The 20,994-nt window shown below is 40.6% G+C and overlaps 1 protein-coding gene across 1 annotated transcript; it reads right to left on the bottom strand.

The window, feature by feature from the left end:
* Positions 1-2: 2 nt before the first annotated feature.
* On the bottom strand, positions 3-7,980 carry ARL1 (ADP-ribosylation factor-like 1). The gene is made up of 6 exons (XM_004675757.2): positions 7,796-7,980; positions 5,554-5,691; positions 3,330-3,411; positions 2,307-2,418; positions 1,260-1,438; positions 3-604 (listed from the first exon to the last, which is right to left on the bottom strand). Exons 1-6 carry the CDS (start codon positions 7,797-7,799, stop codon positions 574-576), a joined length of 546 nt encoding a protein of 181 aa, XP_004675814.2. The 5' UTR covers positions 7,800-7,980; the 3' UTR covers positions 3-573.
* Between the last annotated feature and the right edge of the window lie 13,014 nt (positions 7,981-20,994).

Here is a 20,994-nt window from a genome sequence, read left to right as displayed (position 1 = left end):
TGTAAAATCTTTCTGTGACAACTATAAAGCACTTATAAAATGACAATTACAGGTAAGAGTGCAGCTAACTACAAGCTTCATGCCCATAACCAAATGCTTTTAAATGAAACAACTTAAATAAAATGGTCATTAAGCAAATGAAGACCAAATTACCCGCACTATATTCCTACCCTACTCTATCTATTAAGTCTGATCTTTGGAAAAAATTCATTTTGGGGAAGGAGGGAAATCTGAGTTAAAAAATTTATTAGTGTTAATACAAACAAGCTACAATCACTAATTAAAAAATAGGAAGTTTTTTTTTTAACCTCAATAAGAGCACATCTTTAATAGGACTGCATTTGAATATGAATTCCATACAAATAGAATATATAACCTTAACACAAGAAAGCAAGGCAGGGATATTTATATTACACAGAAAAGATATTCAGCTGGTTCAATCACAATGAGTTAACCCTCCAACTAAATACTCTTATATTTATTACAAATGGTGCAGTCAGTATTTAGTAGTGTAGAGCACAAGTGACTCCAAAGGGATACGCGATGTTCCTCTTTCCAGAGAAGTGGCTGACTTTACTGTCTGCTCTTTAATGTTTCAACTAACCTGTTAAAAGAAAATAAAGAGTTTCATAAACTCAACTTCAAACTTACAGGTACAGAGCATTATCACTCACAATATCAATTTTATACCAGAGAAAAAGTCCAAAGCACTTAAAATAATGCAGACTAGGGTTATGTTAAAGGAATGAGATTATGAACTCAGTTTCCATGAGGTCTTGCATTTTATACTTTGAATAATAATTTTTAAAAAACTAAATATCTATTTCTGGGCTGCCTCTACTACTGACAGGCCAGCTGTTGCTAATTCAGAAGTGAAAACTAGTCCCAGTCCCAAGGAGCTGATAAATTAATGCACAAATCAAACAAAAAAGTAAACCAAAAAATTGTGAGTATAAGTAATAGGTCACTGAACTACAATTGATGAGGAAGTGGGCACAGATTTATGCAGGGAAGTCATAAGAGAAAAAGGCCTTCACCTAATTCCTGAAGGTAAGGAGTTGGAGGTCAGGCAGGGAGCAAAACAGGAGAGACTTGGCTTATTTAAGTAACAATAATCAGGTAAATGTAACTAAAACAAAGGCTGAAGCTCCTGAAAATAAGAAGGAGAAAGGCTGAAAGGGCTCTAAATTTTATATTTAAGACTAAGGAGAATTTCTGCGCATGCATGTACAGGTGGCTTCTAGAAACATGTCACTTACCATTCCATTGCCTCATCCAGCCCAGTGCCTTTGGTTGCTGAAGTTTTGAATATCTGCCATTTTCGGTCCTTCAAAGCAGGTAACCCAAGTGAATTTGCCATCTCCGAGGGAGTCATGGCTTGTTCCATGTCCTGCTTATTTGCAAACACCACCAATATAGCTTTTCTTAGTTCTTCTTCCTAAATAAAATAGAACATATTTAATTTCTGTTAGTCAATTTGCTCCCTTGAGTTTAGAAATGCCAAATCATATTTTTAAAAGTATGTTTTCTAATTATTAATATAGAAATTGAAGTTGTAGGGAAATAGAAAACCTTCACCACAATCCTACATCACAAACACAATCACATTTACCTACTGTAACAGATACTATATTTAGTAAATACATCTATACATTTAAGTTCACAGTTCCATATCCTGCTTTAAAAAAACTTAATATTAAGTTTAATACTTAATATTAAGTCATGAATCCTTTTTCAAACCATCATTTTCCCAGAAAAAATAAAAACACTCTATATACCATGAATGCATGCACCAGAAATGATATGACTTTTCTAGTATTACTATTAAGATTCTTTTCACTTGACTATTAGAGAAACCCAAGTGACAGAGTCAATCTATAAAAATCTTTGTGCCATGTATTGTTTATTTCCATTATTTAAAATGTGTTTACTGGGCCTCCCTGGTAGAACAGGGGTTAAAGTGTCAGGGCTAGCAAGCTATCACCAGCCACTACTGCCTGCGTCTGTTCCATCGCAGCTGACCCACATGGTGCGGCAGCCCTCTCCTATCTCAGCAACCCTCTCCTATCTTGCCTGCTTCTCCCCTCGTTGATCTGCCTGATCTGCTCCCCACTGTCTCTGGTGAATCCTTTCATCCCCCACACCTCTGGCCTATACCCCAGTTCTTTTATGCACAAATAAATAAGTATTTAAAAAATCATATAATACTAAAGGTATTAGAGGTACAGTGTCACTGCTTTTCTTTTAATTATTCCTGCATACAATAAGCAAATGTAGCCATTTCCCCACATTTTAAGTTTTCTTACCTCCAACATGGCAACCAACTCTGATTTGGAAATGCCAATTCGGTCTCGGTCACAACTGTCAACTACATAAATGACTGCATCTGTATTGGAATAATAACATCTCCAGTATGGCCTAAGGAAAATTCAGAAAAAGGAAACTGCTATTACTTGAGAGAAGAAACTAATATGTTAATTTACATGTCAGAATTTGGCAATGATGGGGAGGGATGATAACGCCAATTCTGCCCCAGCTGTGCAAGAATCAATGCCAACATAAATCAGAAAGATTAAAGAGGATTAAAAGAATGTTGATAGATATTGCATCACAGGACCAAAGAGTCTGAGAATGAATTCAGACTTTCAGCAGAGACACTAATGTTCATATAAAAAAATATACAAAGGTCTACCTGATCATTACATCTTTCAAATCTTTTAACTAGAAACCCCTTTAAAATGAGTATTTTCTTAAAAATATTAATGTGATTTTGTATAATAGGTTAAACTGATCATTGAAGATACCAAGTAGCAGAAATGGCTAAAATCAGAAATAAATTTAAAAATTATGCAAGAAAATAAGTTGCACAGTGACAGGAGGTGAAGGGGATGGACTATTAATCTTTTAACCACCATCAACCACCTAACACACACAGCTGCCAGGTCACGCACAGAATGCTGTCCAGGGGACCCAAGTTCCCGAGGGTATCATCCTCACATTAGCCCACTACGGTGAACCTGCAAAGTACCATTATGAAATCTAAAACGTGTGTCACAGAGGAAGAGGCTGAAAAGAACTAAAGGATGGCCCATTTTAGTTAAAAACTACTGAAGTAATTAGGTGTTGAGATTTTCATGAAAAGACTTTTCAGACCTTAAATCATTTAATATCTGAAAAACTAGTTTCCTTAGATTTTATTCACTTTAAAGTATAAGCAGTTTTATCTCATTTTAAACTAGGTGGTTCCCATTTAGAAAAAAATGTTTGCTATAAACCTTAAAGAGCCAATAAGCATTAAATATCACAAAATAATGTGGTATTTGCCATACCTGATACTTGTCTGTCCTCCTAAATCCCAGACTTGGAATTTAAGGTTTTTGTATGTTACTGTTTCAACATTAAATCCAATAGCTGGAAGAGAAATCAAATCAATAGTATAAACAGACTTACACATTCTACCTTCTAAGTATCCAATCTAATTGAGTTTCAGCAACTAATAATTACTGAATCATACTACTGAGATACTGTTTACTATAATACTGAGATAATATTCCTCATAATACAAGAAGGTATGCTGCTATAATCAACAAACACACACACACAAAATCAACAAACAAAATTCAGCCCTGCAGACTGGTCATGGAAGAAACTGGCCACCTCTGAATATAGCATGTTAGTACAGTGCAAACACTATTCCATGAAACTCTGCTCATAATACCATCCTGGCAAACAGTATTCAGAAAGCTGTATGAAAAGGACAGTTTGTAGATATATTACCAAAAAATGGAATTTGAACAGGTAGCATGTAAACAGCTGATAAAACCAAGAAAGCTGAGGTGCTGGGCTCCAACTTAGGGCAGGGCGAACCTGCTACCGCTTTGTGAAAGTTGCGCTCACTGATGCCGGCAACGTCACACAACCTCTGAAGACTCACTTCCTCAGGAGCTCAGCCAGAAACCTTATGTTTTGGGATGGTCAACGGTGAAAAGGGGTGTCATACCCCTTTTTCTGGCATCCTACGAAGCGGAGCTCTCGCACCACATGCTGAGGCAATACCACTATGTTCACCGAATGGAATGTAAGGAGGGGAGAAGAGGACACTGAAAAATTTCAGTCACTACTTCAAAACTAAGATTTCACAAGTTTTTACAAAGCCAAGAAAGAAGTAACTTATAGCTATAAATGGACAATTTTTGCTTTAGATGTAAGTCTCTGTTGGCAAATGACGCTTGCACTATTTGGCAAGTATGCCTATAGCTTAGTGAAAAGCTATACAGCAAACTCATGATGTGTGCCTCAGAATTAAATAGGAGCGTGATCGCCATCTTCACTATTAGGAACAATATATTTATATCAAAAGACAAAAGTGTGGGGAAGGTTTCATTCAGTGAAATAAGATCTACCGCACTGTGCTCTGCAGGGCAGGACACGAGACTTACTGCAGCACAGATGGGAGACTTGTGAAGCAAAGCTCAAGGGAACGAAGTTTTTGAAGGCGGCAGAAATAACAGATCCCACAAATAAGGATCAAAAAGTCTGCTTTCATAAAAAGTAGACTTTTTTTCAGGTGGAAACCAATACTACTAAATACGGAAAACCTAAGTGGACAGACTAAAGACAATCTAAATACTCTTGTGTGAACTACAAGTTCTTAAACTTAATTTAAATGTAATAATCTTCTCTAAACAAAATGAGGTCAAAAAAATGAAAACATGCATAACATTATTCTTATGTAGTCAAATAGCCTTGAGAATATTTTTCTAAGATTTCAACAACTGTTAAAAAGTTGAGGTGTTTTGTATTATTCCAGGTGCTAGATTAATCTAATACTAAGTCTCTTCATCTCAGATCTTTATAAGTAACCAACAGAATTACTTAAGAGAAACTATTTTTAAAATAGTACCAAATACTGGCCCTCCCTGGTGGCGCAGTGGGTTAAAGCACAGCACTAAGAAACTTAAGCCACTTCCACATGAGTTCGATCCCCGCCTGCCCCGGAGGAGATCCACATGGCATGGCAGACCTCTCCTGGCCCGCCTGCTGCTCCCCTCAGCAGTGTACTTCCTCGATCTGCCTGTTCTGCTCCCCACTATGTCTCTGGTGAAGCCTCTCACCCTCTGCATCTCTAGCCTGTACCCCAGTTCTGTATGAATAAATAAATCTTTTAAAAAATAATAGTAACAAATACTACAGCAAAAACTTTCATATAGAAATAAATCACTTAACATCTATAATTCTTTACATGGATTTACTAAGTATTTGATTACTTCATTTATCTCTTCCTCAGTCAGTAGATGTTTTATTTTTTTCATTTTATCTCAATGAGATTAAGTTAAGTGGCTTAACTCAAACCAAATTTTAAACATCTGAACAGCAAAATCTTGCCCATAAATTATACCAAATTGCCTCAGTTAAAAAAAAAGTCATCAATATTATGCCTATACTAGTTCAAACCTTATCAATAACTTCATCATATGAATTATTTATTCAGAAAATTATATTAGATGAAAAGCAAAAGACCCCCATAATTAGTTTATCATACCAACAACTTACTAGGAATAGTGGTAACGACTTCGCCAACCTGTAATCTGTACAAAATTGTAGTTTTTCCTGCTCCATCCAATCCCAAAATTAAAATCCTCATTTCCCGGGTTCCAAACAGACTGGAAAAAATACTTGAGAAAAAACCACCTAAAAAAAATAATAAAGGCGAAAACATATTCAGTTATTTGTCAAGGAGGTCCACAAAACATTTACTCTTGTCCTGTGAAAGCTATACCACATTAAGTAATATTTTAATATGCTCCTCAATTCAGAGGTACACATTTCGCTTCTAGTGAGATATTATTATTCAACATCAAACAAGTAATTACTGTCATGTCCTAGCTGTGTCAGTAAAACACAGGAAATCCCCTCAAGAGTAAGAGAAGTATAACCACTGCCCTCATGGAGCTCATATTCTAATCAAGAGAATATGGCTAACTTAGCATGATCTCCACACTACCCTAAAAAGAAAAGGGCAAATCAGAATGACAGTGGGGACAGTGAAGCCCTTGAATATGAAAAGAAATGATTATGACTGTTCCACAGCAACAGGCCATAGCTACTTTGAATCACTGAGACTTCCCTGGTAAGCAATATAACTGGCACGTGAAACTGACACACAGATGTGAAAAATAAAACTAATTTTGATGGGAAATTTCTTTAAAAAGGTAATAAAGCAAAGTTATAAAGCAATATAAGGGAGATACAAACGTAAATTAAAAAATAAGGCTACATCAAAGCCTCCTATATGTACAGTCTTGTTAAAGACAGAAGAAGGTAGGCACCAGACGCTGGGGGAGGAGGCGAAAGGGAGAGATGTAGGTCAACGGCTGCAACCTTTCATTATAAGATAACTGTAGCGATCGTGGGGAAGGTAGTTAATAATGAACTGTATAGCGGAAATCTGCCTTGAGACTAGATCTTGACGTGGTCTCACCGCACACAAGAAAAGGTAACTGTAAGAGGACCGATGCCAGTGGGCTGTGGTTAGCACTTCAACGTTTGCATCCATCAAGACATCATACTGAATATATACGACTTTTACTTATCTTCCATACCTCAATAAACCTGGGGGAAATTCATTAAGAAATTATCCTTTGCTTCAGCAGGGCGCTGAGACAAAAAAAAAAAAAAAAAAAAAAAAAAAAGACCCCAAGAGTAAGGAAGACAAAAGTTTTTTTAATAAATTTTTCTTCAATATAAAAAAAAGCACGTTGACCCTTTCCCACCAGAAGTCATTAGACAAAATTAAATGAAAGTTACACTAATAAAAAAGTTGACCACAGAAGTGACTCACGCCCACATAGTAGTTATTTGACAAAGAAATGGCACCATTGAGAGGCCAAAAGTTTGCAAAAAAGGAACCTTAGGAAAGTGTAAAGAAGGGGTGAGACCTGCCAAAGTCCTTTCTACCTTTTCACGACTAAGAGAAAGAACAAACCTGACGGGGGTGTGGGAAAAGACAGGACAGTGCGCGCGATATCTGGGAGCCGGAAGTAAGGCTCCAAAAAAATACTTGGGAGAAATTTGAATAAGTTGGAGAATCTGAACCTTCATTTCGAGTTAAAGAACCGGTACCTTCCCGTGGGCTCCTGCCGAGAGGAGGTTAGTGACGCTGGTGCCGACAATGCAGAGCTCCCTGATCAGCCCTCCAAACCCGAGTTGAAATTTCATTCACTGGCCAGTAATCCCCTGCCCACTTCCTTCTCCATCCTACTGTTACCAGCTTGAGCAAGCTCCCACCCAGCAGGCAGAGGCCAAGCTGCCGACCAGCCACCCCCACCAGCAGCACCTCCCTCTGGATGATTTTTTTCCTAAACAGACGCAGTCCCAGCGACCACTAGGGTCACAGCTCAGCTTTCACCCAGGAACCCTCGGCGATCCTGCGACTGACACGTTGCGCTGCTTCGCCAGACCAACCCTGCCCAGCCGGTCAAGCCGGGGCTGTGGGAGCTGAGGGGAAAGTTCACGATCCCGGGAAAGAGCTCGGAGCGGGGGCCCCCAGGCCGCCGCGCTCCGCGGACCCGCGCTGCCTCCTGCCCAGACCCGCCTGGCAGGACCGGAACGAGCGGGCGGGGGCGAACGCGCCGGACAGAGTGCACCGCCACGGGCGAAGACCCGAGGAGGTCCAGTCCCCGGCGGTCTGCGCCCACGCCTGGCCTCGCAGGCCCGCCCCGCTCCTCCTCCGGACCCCAGCATCCCGCCGCAGCCCACCCGAGCGTGCCCGGGAGCCCGTCTTGGACCCCCTCACCCATGATGTCTGCCCCCGTCGACCGTCAGAGACACGCCCTGGACTTGGCAACAACTTCTTTTTGCGCCTCCGCGCCGCCACCTCCGCCAGTCTCGGCCTCCGGCTCGGGCTCCGGCTCCGGGGCGGTTTCCCTGGAAGCCCGGTCCGCCAGCAACTTCCACGTCGGACTCCCGGCGGGGGCGGGAGTGGGGATCGCGGCGACTGCGCGCCGGGCACGGCGGCTGAGCGTCCGCGTCGACACTTTCGACGCAAGTTCTCTGACGCGCCGAGGGTAGATCCTACAGAAACCAGAAGCTAAAAAATAATTCAAGGACGCGAGATCTCGCCCGCTTGTGTCTTCCTAAACGCGAAGTGCTTCCGAAGCTGGGAAGTTCGAGTTTTTATTTTAAATTCCGACACCAAAATGTGGCGAATCCGCTCGCCAAGAATGCGAGACGGGTCTCGACGAGACGGCGCAGTAGGTCGAGGGCGCCGGCTGTGGCTTTGCAGGTGCAGGTCCTGAAGCGCCCAGTGGAGGCGACCCACCTATCTCAGGGTGCTTTCTCCAATAAAGAAATAGGGCTACGTAATAATAATAGGAAGAGCCCGGCGCCACCAAAACAGAGCAGCCTACACCGGGGCCGCTAACGAGATTTGGGGCGTCGCAATGGCCTGTAGGACCACCGTGAGGACCCTCTCCCTTCCTGCTGACTCTGAGGCTCTGTCCAGGAAAGGGACCCTTCAGCGTGGACGGTCTGGTCCGGATTTTGGGGACCGGATATCTGCTCCCTTGAAGAGTGTCGGTTAGGAGCAATGTAGGTCGTGACAGTGAAATGGGGGGTAGGAGGTGACACTTGGAGGGTGGAATAAGGGGATTCTAGACGGTTGGGGTTTTTTTTAAGGTCTCCTAAAATTCTGGTAAAGGCATATCCAGACCCTGTGTTAGTAGTATTGGGTTACATGTTGGAAGTCCATGCAAATCATAAATTTGTGTGGTTCTTTGGCGTCAACAAGAGAAAAGTACCCAAGTTAGGGTTGTGATTGTTGCAAGAACAGCTACCCTACAACTTCCCAACCATAAAGATGATGGAGTAAATGTTGGATTTGCCTATAAGGAACACAAGTTCTCAAGAGATAGGGTCCCTTGCCAAGAGTTGTTTGGCTCATAAGTATAATTTTTAAAAAAGATTTGTTTATGCTTACAGAACTGGGGTACAGGCCAGAGGTGTGATGGGTGAGAAGATTCACCAGAGACACAACAGGGAGCAAAACAGGCAGATCTATTGAAATACACTGCTGAGGGGAGCAGTGGGCAGGTCAGGAGAGGTCTGCCAGGCCATGTGGGTCAGCTCCCTGGCGGGGGATGGAACTCGTGCAAACGTGGTTTTGGAGAGCTTCAATGTGATGTTTTAACCTGTTCTGCTATCAGGGAGAGCCCCATAAATATAAATTTTAACAAAAGGACATGGTAATCCTAAACCAGACAAAGAATTTTAGCCTCAGTAAATTTAAGAAACAGAAGCCTAACATGATATTAGCCCCCTGCAAATGCAAAGAAACAAAACCCAACACCAGAAAACCCCAGAAAGGCCAAAATCTCAGTGAAGGAGGGAAATTCAGAACCAAGAGACTCAACACAGGAAGCTGAGGTCGACGGGGAGAGGACATTGCAGAATTTGCTCCTGCAGGAGCCAGGCTGGATTCCAGGCTGTGCGTTGTGTCTGCCCACTTTGAACACCAGTAATGTTGCCTGAGAAACACTTAACACGACCAAAGTAAAAGAGTGGCACTTATTTGGGGTCTTTAGATTTGCAAATTGCAAGGCACAATTCGGGCATCTTTGAGGGGATTTTTTTTTTTTTTTAAGATTCATTTATTTGTTCATACAGAACTGGGGTACAGGCCAGAGGCTCAGGGGCCGGGAGAGGCTTCACCAGAGACAGAGTGGGGAGCAGAACAGGCAGATCCACGAAGTACACTGCTGAGGGGAGCAGTGGGCGGGTCAGGAGAGGTCTGCCACGCCATGTGGACACCTCGGGGCAGGCAGAATCGAACTCATGCGGAAGTGGCTTTAGCTTCTTAGTGCTGTGCTTTAACCCGTTGCGCCACCAGGGAGGGCCTGAGGGGATTTTTTTTTAATAGTTTATTTTTACATCATTCTGTGCATTTTTCCTGTTTGAGGGGATTTTAAAGGAAAAAAAGGAAAGGGTAGAATATAGAAAGAACTAGGATTGGGCCCTTCCTGGTGGCACAACAGGTTAAAGTGCAGCACTCTGGAACAACCCACAGCTACTGCAGCCAGAATTCTATCCCTGTCCAGGGAGCTGACCCAAAAGGCACAGCAGACCTCTCCTCTCTTGCCTGCTGTTCCTCTCAGCAGTGTATTTCAGTCAATCTAGCTGTTCTGCTACCCACTCTATCTCTGGTGAATTTTCTCACCACTGTTACCCCACCCCACACCTCTGGCCTATACCCCAGTTCTTGTATTCATAAATAAATAAAAATAAATCTTTAAGAAATAAGAACCAGAATTGATTGTAGATCACATGTCTTACATGTAGTCAAAATGGCAGTCAGTACTTTGTAGAGAATAAAAAAATTTTAAATATCCACACAGTTCTTGGTGAAGGCCTTGTCTGTCTGGAAACTGATTCTTGCCAGTCATTGAATAGTTTTGGTTTGGATTTTTGGTTTTTTGGTTTTTGGTTTTGTTTTTTTGTTTTTTTTTTTTGTTTGTTTGTTTGTTTGTTTGTTTTTCAGTTAAAAATTTAGAAAGACAGAATCTCAGGCAGAAGATGGAATCAGCCTGCACATTCCTTTTCACCAAATTAAAAAGTGTGGCAAATACAATAAGAAGCTATCACAGCCTTTCATAATGTGTATTATGTATTCATTTACAACTCTACAACTATAAAAACAGAAGGGTGATAAAGACTGAATCAAAACTTAAGAAATTTGTCAAAACTTTATTTTCCAAAATTTACTCAATCTAGTCTTCTCTTCTCTAATGAATATCTGGTCTGATTTCTTTGATGAGTCCAGAACAAAACAAAAACTTCTCCATTTCAGAAACTTTTAATCCCTAAGTTTTATGATAAGGTGTTGTCCTTTAAAATTTTCAAATGTGGGCCCTCCCTAGTGGCACAGTGGGTTAGGACACAGCACTGCAAGCCATCCGCAGCCGCTTCAGTGCAAGTTCAAACCCCAGCCCCAGAGGTGACCCACATGGTGCAGCAGACCTCTCTTGAGCCCCCCGCTGCTCCCCTCAGCAGTGTACTTCATAGATCTGCCTTTTCTGCCCCACACTCTGTCTCTGGTGACCCTCTCACCGCCCCTGCACCTCTGGCTTGTACCCCAGTTCTGTATGAATAAATAAATCTTTTTTTAAAAAAAAAGTTTAAAAAATTGTCTAATGTGTCTTTAAGACAAAATAACTTTATTCTAGCCACTTACTATTTTCAAGGCCCTATGCTATTCCTTTCAAACTTTTAGAAGCACTCCTTAACTCAAAGCTATTAAAAAGTTTAAATGACTTCAAAAAGACTGAAATAGATTTATAAATAAAACTCTAAATAGGCTGGGAAAACTTGGCTAATCTTTATTGTGATGATATCCCATCTTCACCAAGCCCTTTGCCAAGCCCTTAAGAAAGACTAGAACAGTTACTACGGTCATAGAAAATTTCAATTTGTGTTATATAATGGTCACATTAAAGTGAAACACAAGGCTAGATGACCATTTCTTTCATCTTTTCTGATACTAACTAAAACATCATTTCTCTGTAAGAGGGATGAATCATTTCAAGGGCACCATAAGTTTTTCAAGATATAGCCATTCCCATAAATACTGATTCGGTGTTATATTTCCTGCTTACTACAAACAAATACTTGAAGAGGCAGAATTACAGCAGCAAGCCGGAATTAAAGCTAAATATTTAGATTGCTAATCTATGGAATTATGTCCTTCACACAAAAATTTTACCTCATCTCTTTCAATTCTTTGCTTAAATACCATCTTATTGAAAATTGCTATCTACCCCACATTCCTCTTATTCTGGTTTTTAAATATGCCACTAAATATAATTCACTTACTTATGCTTATTATTCATTGTCTACTTCCTATCACTGAATGTAACATCTATAAATGTAAATACATTTGCTTATTTTGTTCACTATTTCTTTATGCTCATGAACACTAAACAGAACACTAAACAGACATTTGAGAGAATTTGTTGAATTACAAAAGCTTTTTAGGATAATGGCATAACTATTAAAAATATCTGTGGGGCATTATTAAAATTGTATATACTAAAGTGGCATATCTGAATAACCTATCCCAGTTTGACAAGAGAGGCCAAAGTAGCCTCAAGATGTAGTGTTTTGAGGATAAGCCACCAGGTGGTGATATTGCTTCAGACTAATTTCATAGAATATATCAATTGGTTCAGGTTACGAAAAATTGAGCTTAATCCTTTTCAAAGTCCAATAGAAATTTTTGACACTAACAAGTTCCTACAGTGTGCATACAGTATAGAATGCATTCCCAGCAAGTAAAGCTATTTCAAAACTCCTTTGACTATAAAGTCACAGTAAGATCAAATAAATTCAGAATTTTAGCTAGCTGGAAATTTACTTTCAACCATGTCGATTACAGATGAAGTAGAAACAACCCCAGTGACATGGCCAAGACAGCAGTTCTCGTTCAGTTGACGCCCAGGCCTGGAGTCAGTTGATTATGGCGGCTTCTGTAACTGAGTCATGATCTATACATCTGATAAATTGATTTGCATCCTAATCATGAGACCTCAAAAATTTGCTGTAATCTCCGAAGTTAGAACATTTACATCTGCTTAGTTGTCTAGTAGAAGTTATGTTCTTTTGCTCAGATTTTATTCCATGAAACAGAAACCTATGAAGTATATCTCAGATACAGGATTTGTAATATGTTCTCCAGTTCTGTGAGTTGCCTTTTCACTTTATGGATGGCCTTTTCATATGTAAATATTTACATTTCAGTCAAGTCCAGTTTATCTATTTTTTTCTGTTGTAGCTGTTGTTTTTGTGGTTGTACCTAAGAAACCATTGCCTATACCTAATGCAAGCTTGTGAAAATTTACACCTATATTTTCTCTTTCAAGTTGTATAGTTTTAGCTTTCACAATTAGGCCTTAGCTTCATTTTAGTTGGTTTTGTATAAGGCATGAGATGCAAGTCCAAATTCATTCTTTTGCACAGAGCACCAGTTGTTGAAACTTTTTTCTCCATCAAATGGATTTATGACTCTTGTCGGAAGTCAGTTGGCCATCTATCTACAGATTTATTTCTGGACTCTCAGTTCTAGCCTACAAATGTATAAGTCTACTCTCATGCCAGCGTCACACTGTCTTGACCTTTGTAAGTAGGTTTTAAAATCCAGAAGTGTGAACTCTCCAAATGTGTTCTTGCTTTTCAAGTGTGTCTTAACTTTTCTGGGTCCTTTGTATTTCCATGTGAACTATAGAAACAATTTTCCTCTTTGCTAAATAAGCATGATGCAATAAATTACAAGCAGTCTTTCTATCTAAATTTGGAGAGAGTTCATGCCATCTGGAAGTGGGTGGGAAAAATATCACCAGGCCTGAGCGCTCTTCCAGGGACCCACCTCAGAACCTTTTATTTTATAGTAAAGATGGAATCAACATTCCTGATCCATCTGTAAATGACCCCAGAGAATAAGGTGAAAAAAAAGGAAGGTAGCACTTTTAATCTGCCCTGGAGGAATCCCTAAAACCCCCTTAGCATCTTGACTTTGGTCTAATTGGAGATTACAAAGTACAGTGTTCTTTTTAATCTAAAATTAACTGGGAATTCATTGGTAGATTTATGAGCATTGGGAAATCAAACATGAATATTATACCATTTAACTCTTGAGGAACCATAATTTAGTGGGGAAATGGGTAAATATTTTTGATATTGTTGGAAAGGGCAACTGTACAGCAGGTACAAGTATAAGAAATTTCAGGGCTCCACCCTCCCTGGTGGCACAAAGAATTAAAGCACAGCAGTACTAAGCGAAGCTAGTCTCTGCCTCTTCAGCGTAAGTTCGAATCCACACAGGGAGGTGATCCACATGGCACAGCAGACCTCTCCTGACCCACCCACTGCTCCCCTCAGCAGTGTATTTTGTCAGTCTGCCTGTTCTGCTCCCCACTCTGTCTCTGGTGAATCCTCTCACCACCACTGCACCTCTGGCCTGTACCCAAGTTCTGTATGCATACATAAATAAATCTTAAAAAAAAAAAGAAAGAAATTTCAGGGCTTACTGTTGGACAAAATGTACCTGGGAAGTCATTTACCTGCAGGCCTGTATGCACCCAGCTCTAGCTCCAGCTTAGATACCTAACTAAGTCTAAAGATCACAGATTACCTCATATTTGGAGCCATGCCCACTGTGTGAAATTTCCCAGTGGCTACAAAGCTGTTATTTAGAAACTTTAACCCCATTAATTACTATCCACCCTACTTCAGAGCAGACACCTGACAGGTAGTGTCAGAAACAGGAAGGTATGTTTTTGCCACAAAATGTCCGAGGTCACTTCCCAGCCTGACTGTAACTAGAGAATGAGCACCTTTGCTCCAGATTCCTGTCAGACTCCTTCCTGCACCCATATCTCCCAAGGCCAGTTATAATTGAGGGACTAAAGCTCAAGGAATCAGCAATAAACACATTCATAACCCTGCATAATTTAGTAGCCCCTAAAAGTAAATGAGACTTGTTATGAAGGATTGCAGTTACACTGGGTAACAATGCTCTCACTTTTAGTTTTTTCTACACTAGTATTTAGGAAAATAGTTTTAATTAAAACGTTAAAAAAAATTAATACTCACACACAAACTGATAAAACCAACTTTGAAAATGGGGATTTTATTAAAACCAGCTTGGTTATTGGCATTTTGGGCTGTCACTTTGCACTAAGAGGACAAAGAAATAAAATGGCACTGGGGGGGCCCTCCCTGGTGGCACAGCGGGTTAAAACACAACACTATGAAGCTCACTACAGCCACTTAAGCACAAGTTCCATACTGGCCAGGGAGGTGACCCACACGGTGCAGCAGACCTCTCTTGTACCCGCTGCTCCACTCAGTAGTGTACTTAATCAATCTGCCTGTTCTCCCCACTCTCTCTGGTGAATCTTCTCATTGCCCCTGCACCTCTAGCCTGTACCCCAGTTCTGTATGAATAAATGAATACATCTTTTTTAAAAAATGGCACTGGACCTCCCTGGTGGTACAATCTCCGTACCATCAAGCTGTCACTATACATGCAGCATGAGTTCCATCCCTGATCCAAGGTCATAGAACTGACCCAATGAGGCGCAACAACCTCTCCTGTGTCCACACTACTCCACTCAGCAGTGTATTTCAGTAAATCCACCTGTCCTGCTCCCCACTCTGTGTCTGGCGAGTTGTCTCACACACACCCCACACACCTCTGGCTTATACCCCAGTTCTTGTTATATATTTTCATAAGTTGTGCATAGAAGACCTGAGTACTGTAGGTCAGAAGTGTAGGAGGTGAGAGGATTTGCTATAGGCAAAGTGGGGAACACTGTCAAATAGAAAGAATCTGAATCCAGTTCTACATATTCTACATATTTGGGTGCTTTGTATCTAGAATAAAATCTAAGGAACTCTCCTCCAAGCTGATCTCTCATTTTGCAGAGCAATAGGCAGATCTATTGAAATACTTTGCTGAGAGGAGCAGTGGGTGAGACAGGAGAGGTCTGCTGCACCATGGGGTAGAACTCATACTGCAATGGCTGGTTTTAGCTTGGTGGCATGAGACTGTAATCCCTACCCCACCAGGGAGGCTCTAGCACCCCCCTTTTGCACCTACTGATGGTCTGGCATGTATTAGGCACTCAGTAAATGTTGACTAAATCATGTTGCTTCCTTACCTGAGAGCTGTGAGCTCCTTACAGGCAGGTCCTTTCTTTTTCTTCTCTGTGCCATCAGTGCTACCATATTGGAGTTTACAAATGTTGAATTCATAAGGGAATGAGATCTGAGCTTCTTACTGGCATTACAGTACTTCCACAGTCATATCCAACTTATTACCTCTCTCCATTTCAGGCATACATTGCAGAATTGGGGGCAGAGAGTGCGGCACTAATTGTTTCTAAGATTGTCAGTTTCAGTTCTAAAATGAGGTTTGCCACTGTCATTAGGGAAATCATCCAACCACTTGTCATTCAGATTCTTCTGCAAAATGAGAGATCAGGCCCCATCCTGGCAGCGCAGGGGTTAAAGCGCAACACTAGGAAGCCAAGAGCAGATGCCTCAGCACTAGCTCCATCCCCAGCCAGAGAGGTGACCCACAAGGTACAGCAGGCCTCCCCTGTCTCTCCTGCTGCTCCCCTCAGCAATACATTTCAGTCCATCTGCCTGTTCTGCTCCCCACTCTGTCTTTGGTGAATCCCCTCACCCCCTGGACCTCTGGCGTACACCTCAGTACTTGTATGCATAAATAGATAAAAATAAATCTTTAAATAAATAAATATTCATTGTAGTACTTGGAGTTTGACCCACTATCTACAAAAACCTATTGGTTATCATTGTACATACACAAGTTCCCAGTTATATACTCCTTGTACATACTTGTGAGGTTACCACAATTCCTCACATAGAATAAGTGAGGAGAACAAATTACTGTTGAGTAAATAAATGGATGACTCACTTCAGCATTATAATTTCAGACTTAAAAAGATGTATTGTTCTATGTTGTAATTTTCCAGAACATGGAGAAAAAGACAATGTGGAATTTCCCCAAACCTACTCAAATAAGACAGTCCAATCTAAACAATTTAATCTATATAAAAGTTAATGATATTAAAATATCTAAAATGAATTTATACTAAAATTCAAATTTCTCTTTCTGAAATAATAAAATTTGCTACTCCTGTTTCTATCCCATTTCCAAAATCAAATAACACAATATATTGTACATGAAACTTGGCATTTTACAGAATAAATGATTGTTCTATAGATTATGGATGGGTATGCTACCATGGTTTTAACAGCCTGATTGTATAACCTGCCTTATACCAAATCCCATGTGCGTATCAAATAATGAAATGAACTCCTTGCCTGGTGAAAAACAAAGATTCTCTATTATTGATACAGAGAAGTTGTTTTAAATTTTAAAGTTAAAATAAGGAAGTTCTTTGAATATTGCCTAACTCATTATTGTGGGGGAAAAGTTAGAAATATTTCCGAACACCTCAGTTTGCATTTCTATTAAACAGGCTTTTTCTTATCAAAGTGCAATGGTTATTTGTTAAGATAAACATTAATGCAAATATTAGCTTATAATTTTGACAAGAAAAAGGAATTCTATTATATATTACCTGATTCGTGATCAGATAGATGTTTGCTTATGAGAAATCAAACTGTAAAATCTTACAGTAAGCTGTGTGCAGGGCACCAGATCTACAATGTAAAGTATTTTAATATTTTTAATTAAATTTTTTGAAGGGTCACTGATTTGCAATCTTTGTTAGTGTCTTGAAAGCACAGACTCCCCCACTTCAGATGTAGTCACTGCAGTGCACCCATACCAGAGCACCCACAGTCCTTCACCGTAGTCCATTGTGCTCTCGCCCCCGGGCCCCCAGCCCTGCTCTGGGCAGGCCACTCCTGAGCCTGGTCCCCCTACCGGCCTCCTCAGGATAGCTTAGCTTCATGGTCAGACTTCAGTGGTTGGTTTTTAAAGTTAATCTTTGACTCTTTAAAAAGCATTTTAACCATTATTATGCAAGATTCTTAGTAATAATGGCTAAATGAATACACCCTACCAAAAGTTTTTATTAACCTACATAGATGATAAAAAGTCTAGTGAACCTTATTTCTAGTAGAATATTTTTAAGATTTATTTTATCTGTTTATGCATACAAGAGCTGGGGCTCAGGCCAGAGGTGCAGCAGTGTGAGAGGATTCCCCAGAGACCGTGGGGAGCAGAACAAGCAGATCTACTGAAATACACTGCTGAGGGAAGCAGAGGGCAAGAGAGGAGACCCACCACGTGGGTCAACTCCCTGGCTGGGGATTGAACTCCTGGTCCAGTGGCTGCTGAAAGCTTGATAGTGCTGAGACTCAACCCCTTGTGCCACCAGGGAGGTCCCCCACTAGATATTGATAATATAAAACAATCTGTTTTCATTTTTAATTTAGTTCACCCACATCTGATGAAAACTTCTCATCGCAAAATCAGTAACAAAGTGAAAATTCTCAGCAAACAAATTAATGCTGATTTTATTTTACTTTATATTGTTCTCTAGCTTTTATAAAATATCTATGGGAGCAGGTTGGTTTTAGTTCAGGCTTTGCAGAGCTCTGTCACCTGCTCATCCGAGTTCTCCAGAATGGAGCAACATAGAGTGTTGCATTGGTAGAGACCAGAAGTGCGAAACAATCATGGCATTTTTATAGAAGTGTTAAATCTCAAAGAATCTTGGAGGTCACCTGGCCAGTCTCTACATTTCACAAGATGCAACCCTGAGGTACCTTGCCCATTTGTTGTGGAGTCAGGCTTGATCTCTTCCTTTTAAGTTCATGACTCTTTTCACCTTGCTAAAAAATAGTAAGAGCATCAGGAAACACAGGAGATGAAGGAGGGAACAAAGTACCTTCCAGACCAGCTGAGAAGCCCCGCCATTTTATACCACACTCAACTCTCCAAGGTTGCCATCTTGTGAGAGACTCAAACTTGACCAAATGCTTAGAAATTACTAGAGTGTTAATCATATGTTTAAATATAGTTTTGTCGCTGTGTAGCCACATTTTCCCCCTGTTTTTTTCTTTTTTAAAGATTGATTTATGCATACAGTACTGGGGTATGGCCAGAGGTACAAGAGTGAGAGGCTTCACCAGAGACAGAGTGGGGAGCAGAACAGGCAGATGGACTGAAATGCACTGCTGAGGGGAGCAGCAGGTGAGACAGAGAGGGCTGCCACACCATGTGGGTCGCGTCGCTGGCCGGGGATCCAACTTGTGTTGCAGTGGCTGCGGTAGCTTCTTAGTGCTGTGCTTTAACCTGTCGCATCACCAGAGAGGGCCCCGGTAGCCACATTTCCCAAAGTGAAGTTTACAGATCCGCACAGTATGCTTTTCACTTTTATCATATACATTTTCCATGTGCCTTCTTTGGGTCAGTCAGTGACACAAAGTCACTACTTCATTTAATTTTCCTAAGTAACACCATAAATTAAGTACGATGTTTCTCCTACATTTTAAAGACAATGAAACAAAAGTTTAGACAGGTTAGTAATTTATCCAAGGTGCAGAGCTAAGATTTGATCCTAGCTGTTTGATATCAGAACCTAACCTCTAAAGCTCTATTGCTGTGTTCTGATTCTGGGAAAGGAATGGACCTATGCAAAATAAAAGATTTCATATATATACATATGTATGCATTTCTATACATACATCTGAAGCCTGAAAATATTTACGTATTATTTTCTACATGATGTGTTCTTTTCCTTTTCCTTGCCATAGTAATTGCCATGATGACAAAATCCAAACTAGTCAGTCATTTTCAATTCTAATATTGTTTTTGCTATGAATTGTTTTTTAAGGTATATACATTAAATATATACATATATATAGCTAAAAATGAAATTCAAACTGTGCCAAAAAGTACAGAATGAAGTCTTCTCCCTTCTCATTTCCACACCCAGAGTCAGCTTCTCAGTTTTCCATTTTTGATTGCTGAGTAGTATTCCATTGTGTATAAGTGAGTATAAATACAAGCTGAGAAAGACTTTTACATAGAAGGCTCAAGGACAGCCTGGAAGAAGGAGATTTTGATTGAAACAGAGAGGTGAAAATGAAGGCGCCTGCCAGCCATGCAACAGCTTGAAAGGAGCATCCAGGCCAAGCAGACAGCAGATACTTGATTTTTTCAGTTCACTTCAGCCTTGACACACTGTTGAACTCAAAATACACTTAAATGAAAATGTATTCACATTGCTTTGCCAAGTATTAAAACACTAAGTATTAAGGTCAACTATTTCCTGCTCAATTACTACTACTAAAAATAATATATAGAGCAACCGTTGCTATGATTACGTTCTTTACCTATTTTTTTCTAAATTTTCTAAAATGTATTATAAGTGATGTCTTCTATTTGGTATTGATTGGGACAATACAATAGATTCCTTCAACAAATATTTGTTGAGTGCTTACTCTGTATAAGATCCTGTGCTCTGGTAATAAAATGGGCCTCCCTCTAGGAAGCTGTCCATAGCCACTACAGCCTGAGTTTGATCCCTAGCCAGGGAGGTGACCCACATGGTGCGGCAGACTCATCTGTCTCACCTGCTGCTCCTCTCAGCAGTGTATGGTGTTTTTGTTTTGTTTTTTAATTTTTTTAAAGATTTATTTATTTATGGAAACAGAAGTGGAGTACAGGCCAGAGATGCAGGGGTGGTGAGAGAATTCACCAGAGACAAAGTGGGGAGTAGAACAGGCAGATCGGTGAAATACACTGCTGAGGGGAGCAGCAGGCAAGACAGGAGAGGTCTGCTGTGCCATGTGGGTCATCCTCTGGGCTTGAACTCACACTGAAGCAACTGCAGCTAGCTTGCAGTGCTGAATCCTAACCCATTGTGCCACCAGGGAGGGCACAGCAGTGTATTTCTGTGGATCTGCCTGCTCTGCTCCCCACTCTATCTCTGGTGAATCCTCTCAACCCTACCCCCACACCTCTGGCCTGCACCCCAGCTCTTATATGCATAGATAAATAATTAAAACAGGGAAAGTTTAGGTCCCTCCCTGGTGGTGCAGCAGGTTAAAGCACAGCACTAAGAAACTAAAGCCACTTCAGCATGAGTTCAATCCCCCGCCCTGGAGGTGACCCACATGGTACAGCAGACCTCTCCTGACCCACCTGCTGCTCTCCTCAGCAGTGTTCATCGATCTGCCTGTTCTGCTCCCCACTCTGTCTCTGGTGGGTCCTCTCACTCCTCACACCTCTAGCCTATACCCCAGTTCTGTATTTATGTATAAATAAATAAATCTTTAAAAAAAGAAAAAAGGAAAGTTTATTAGAAATAAATACTGGATTGCGATTGTATTGGGCTCCTCAGTCCCTCCCTTTTCCTACCAGGGAAGCGATTGCATGCTTAATATATTGCCACTCCATGGGGCAGTCTATTAAAGAAGTGATTTCCACTAATTGAAAAT

Source organism: Condylura cristata, unplaced genomic scaffold, assembly GCF_000260355.1.
Source record: "Condylura cristata isolate star-nosed mole 26May11 unplaced genomic scaffold, ConCri1.0 scaffold00004, whole genome shotgun sequence".
Lineage (NCBI taxonomy): Eukaryota > Metazoa > Chordata > Mammalia > Eulipotyphla > Talpidae > Condylura > Condylura cristata.
The sequence above is the reverse complement of the archived record's forward strand: the minus strand, read 5'-3'. Positions and strand labels throughout refer to the sequence as shown.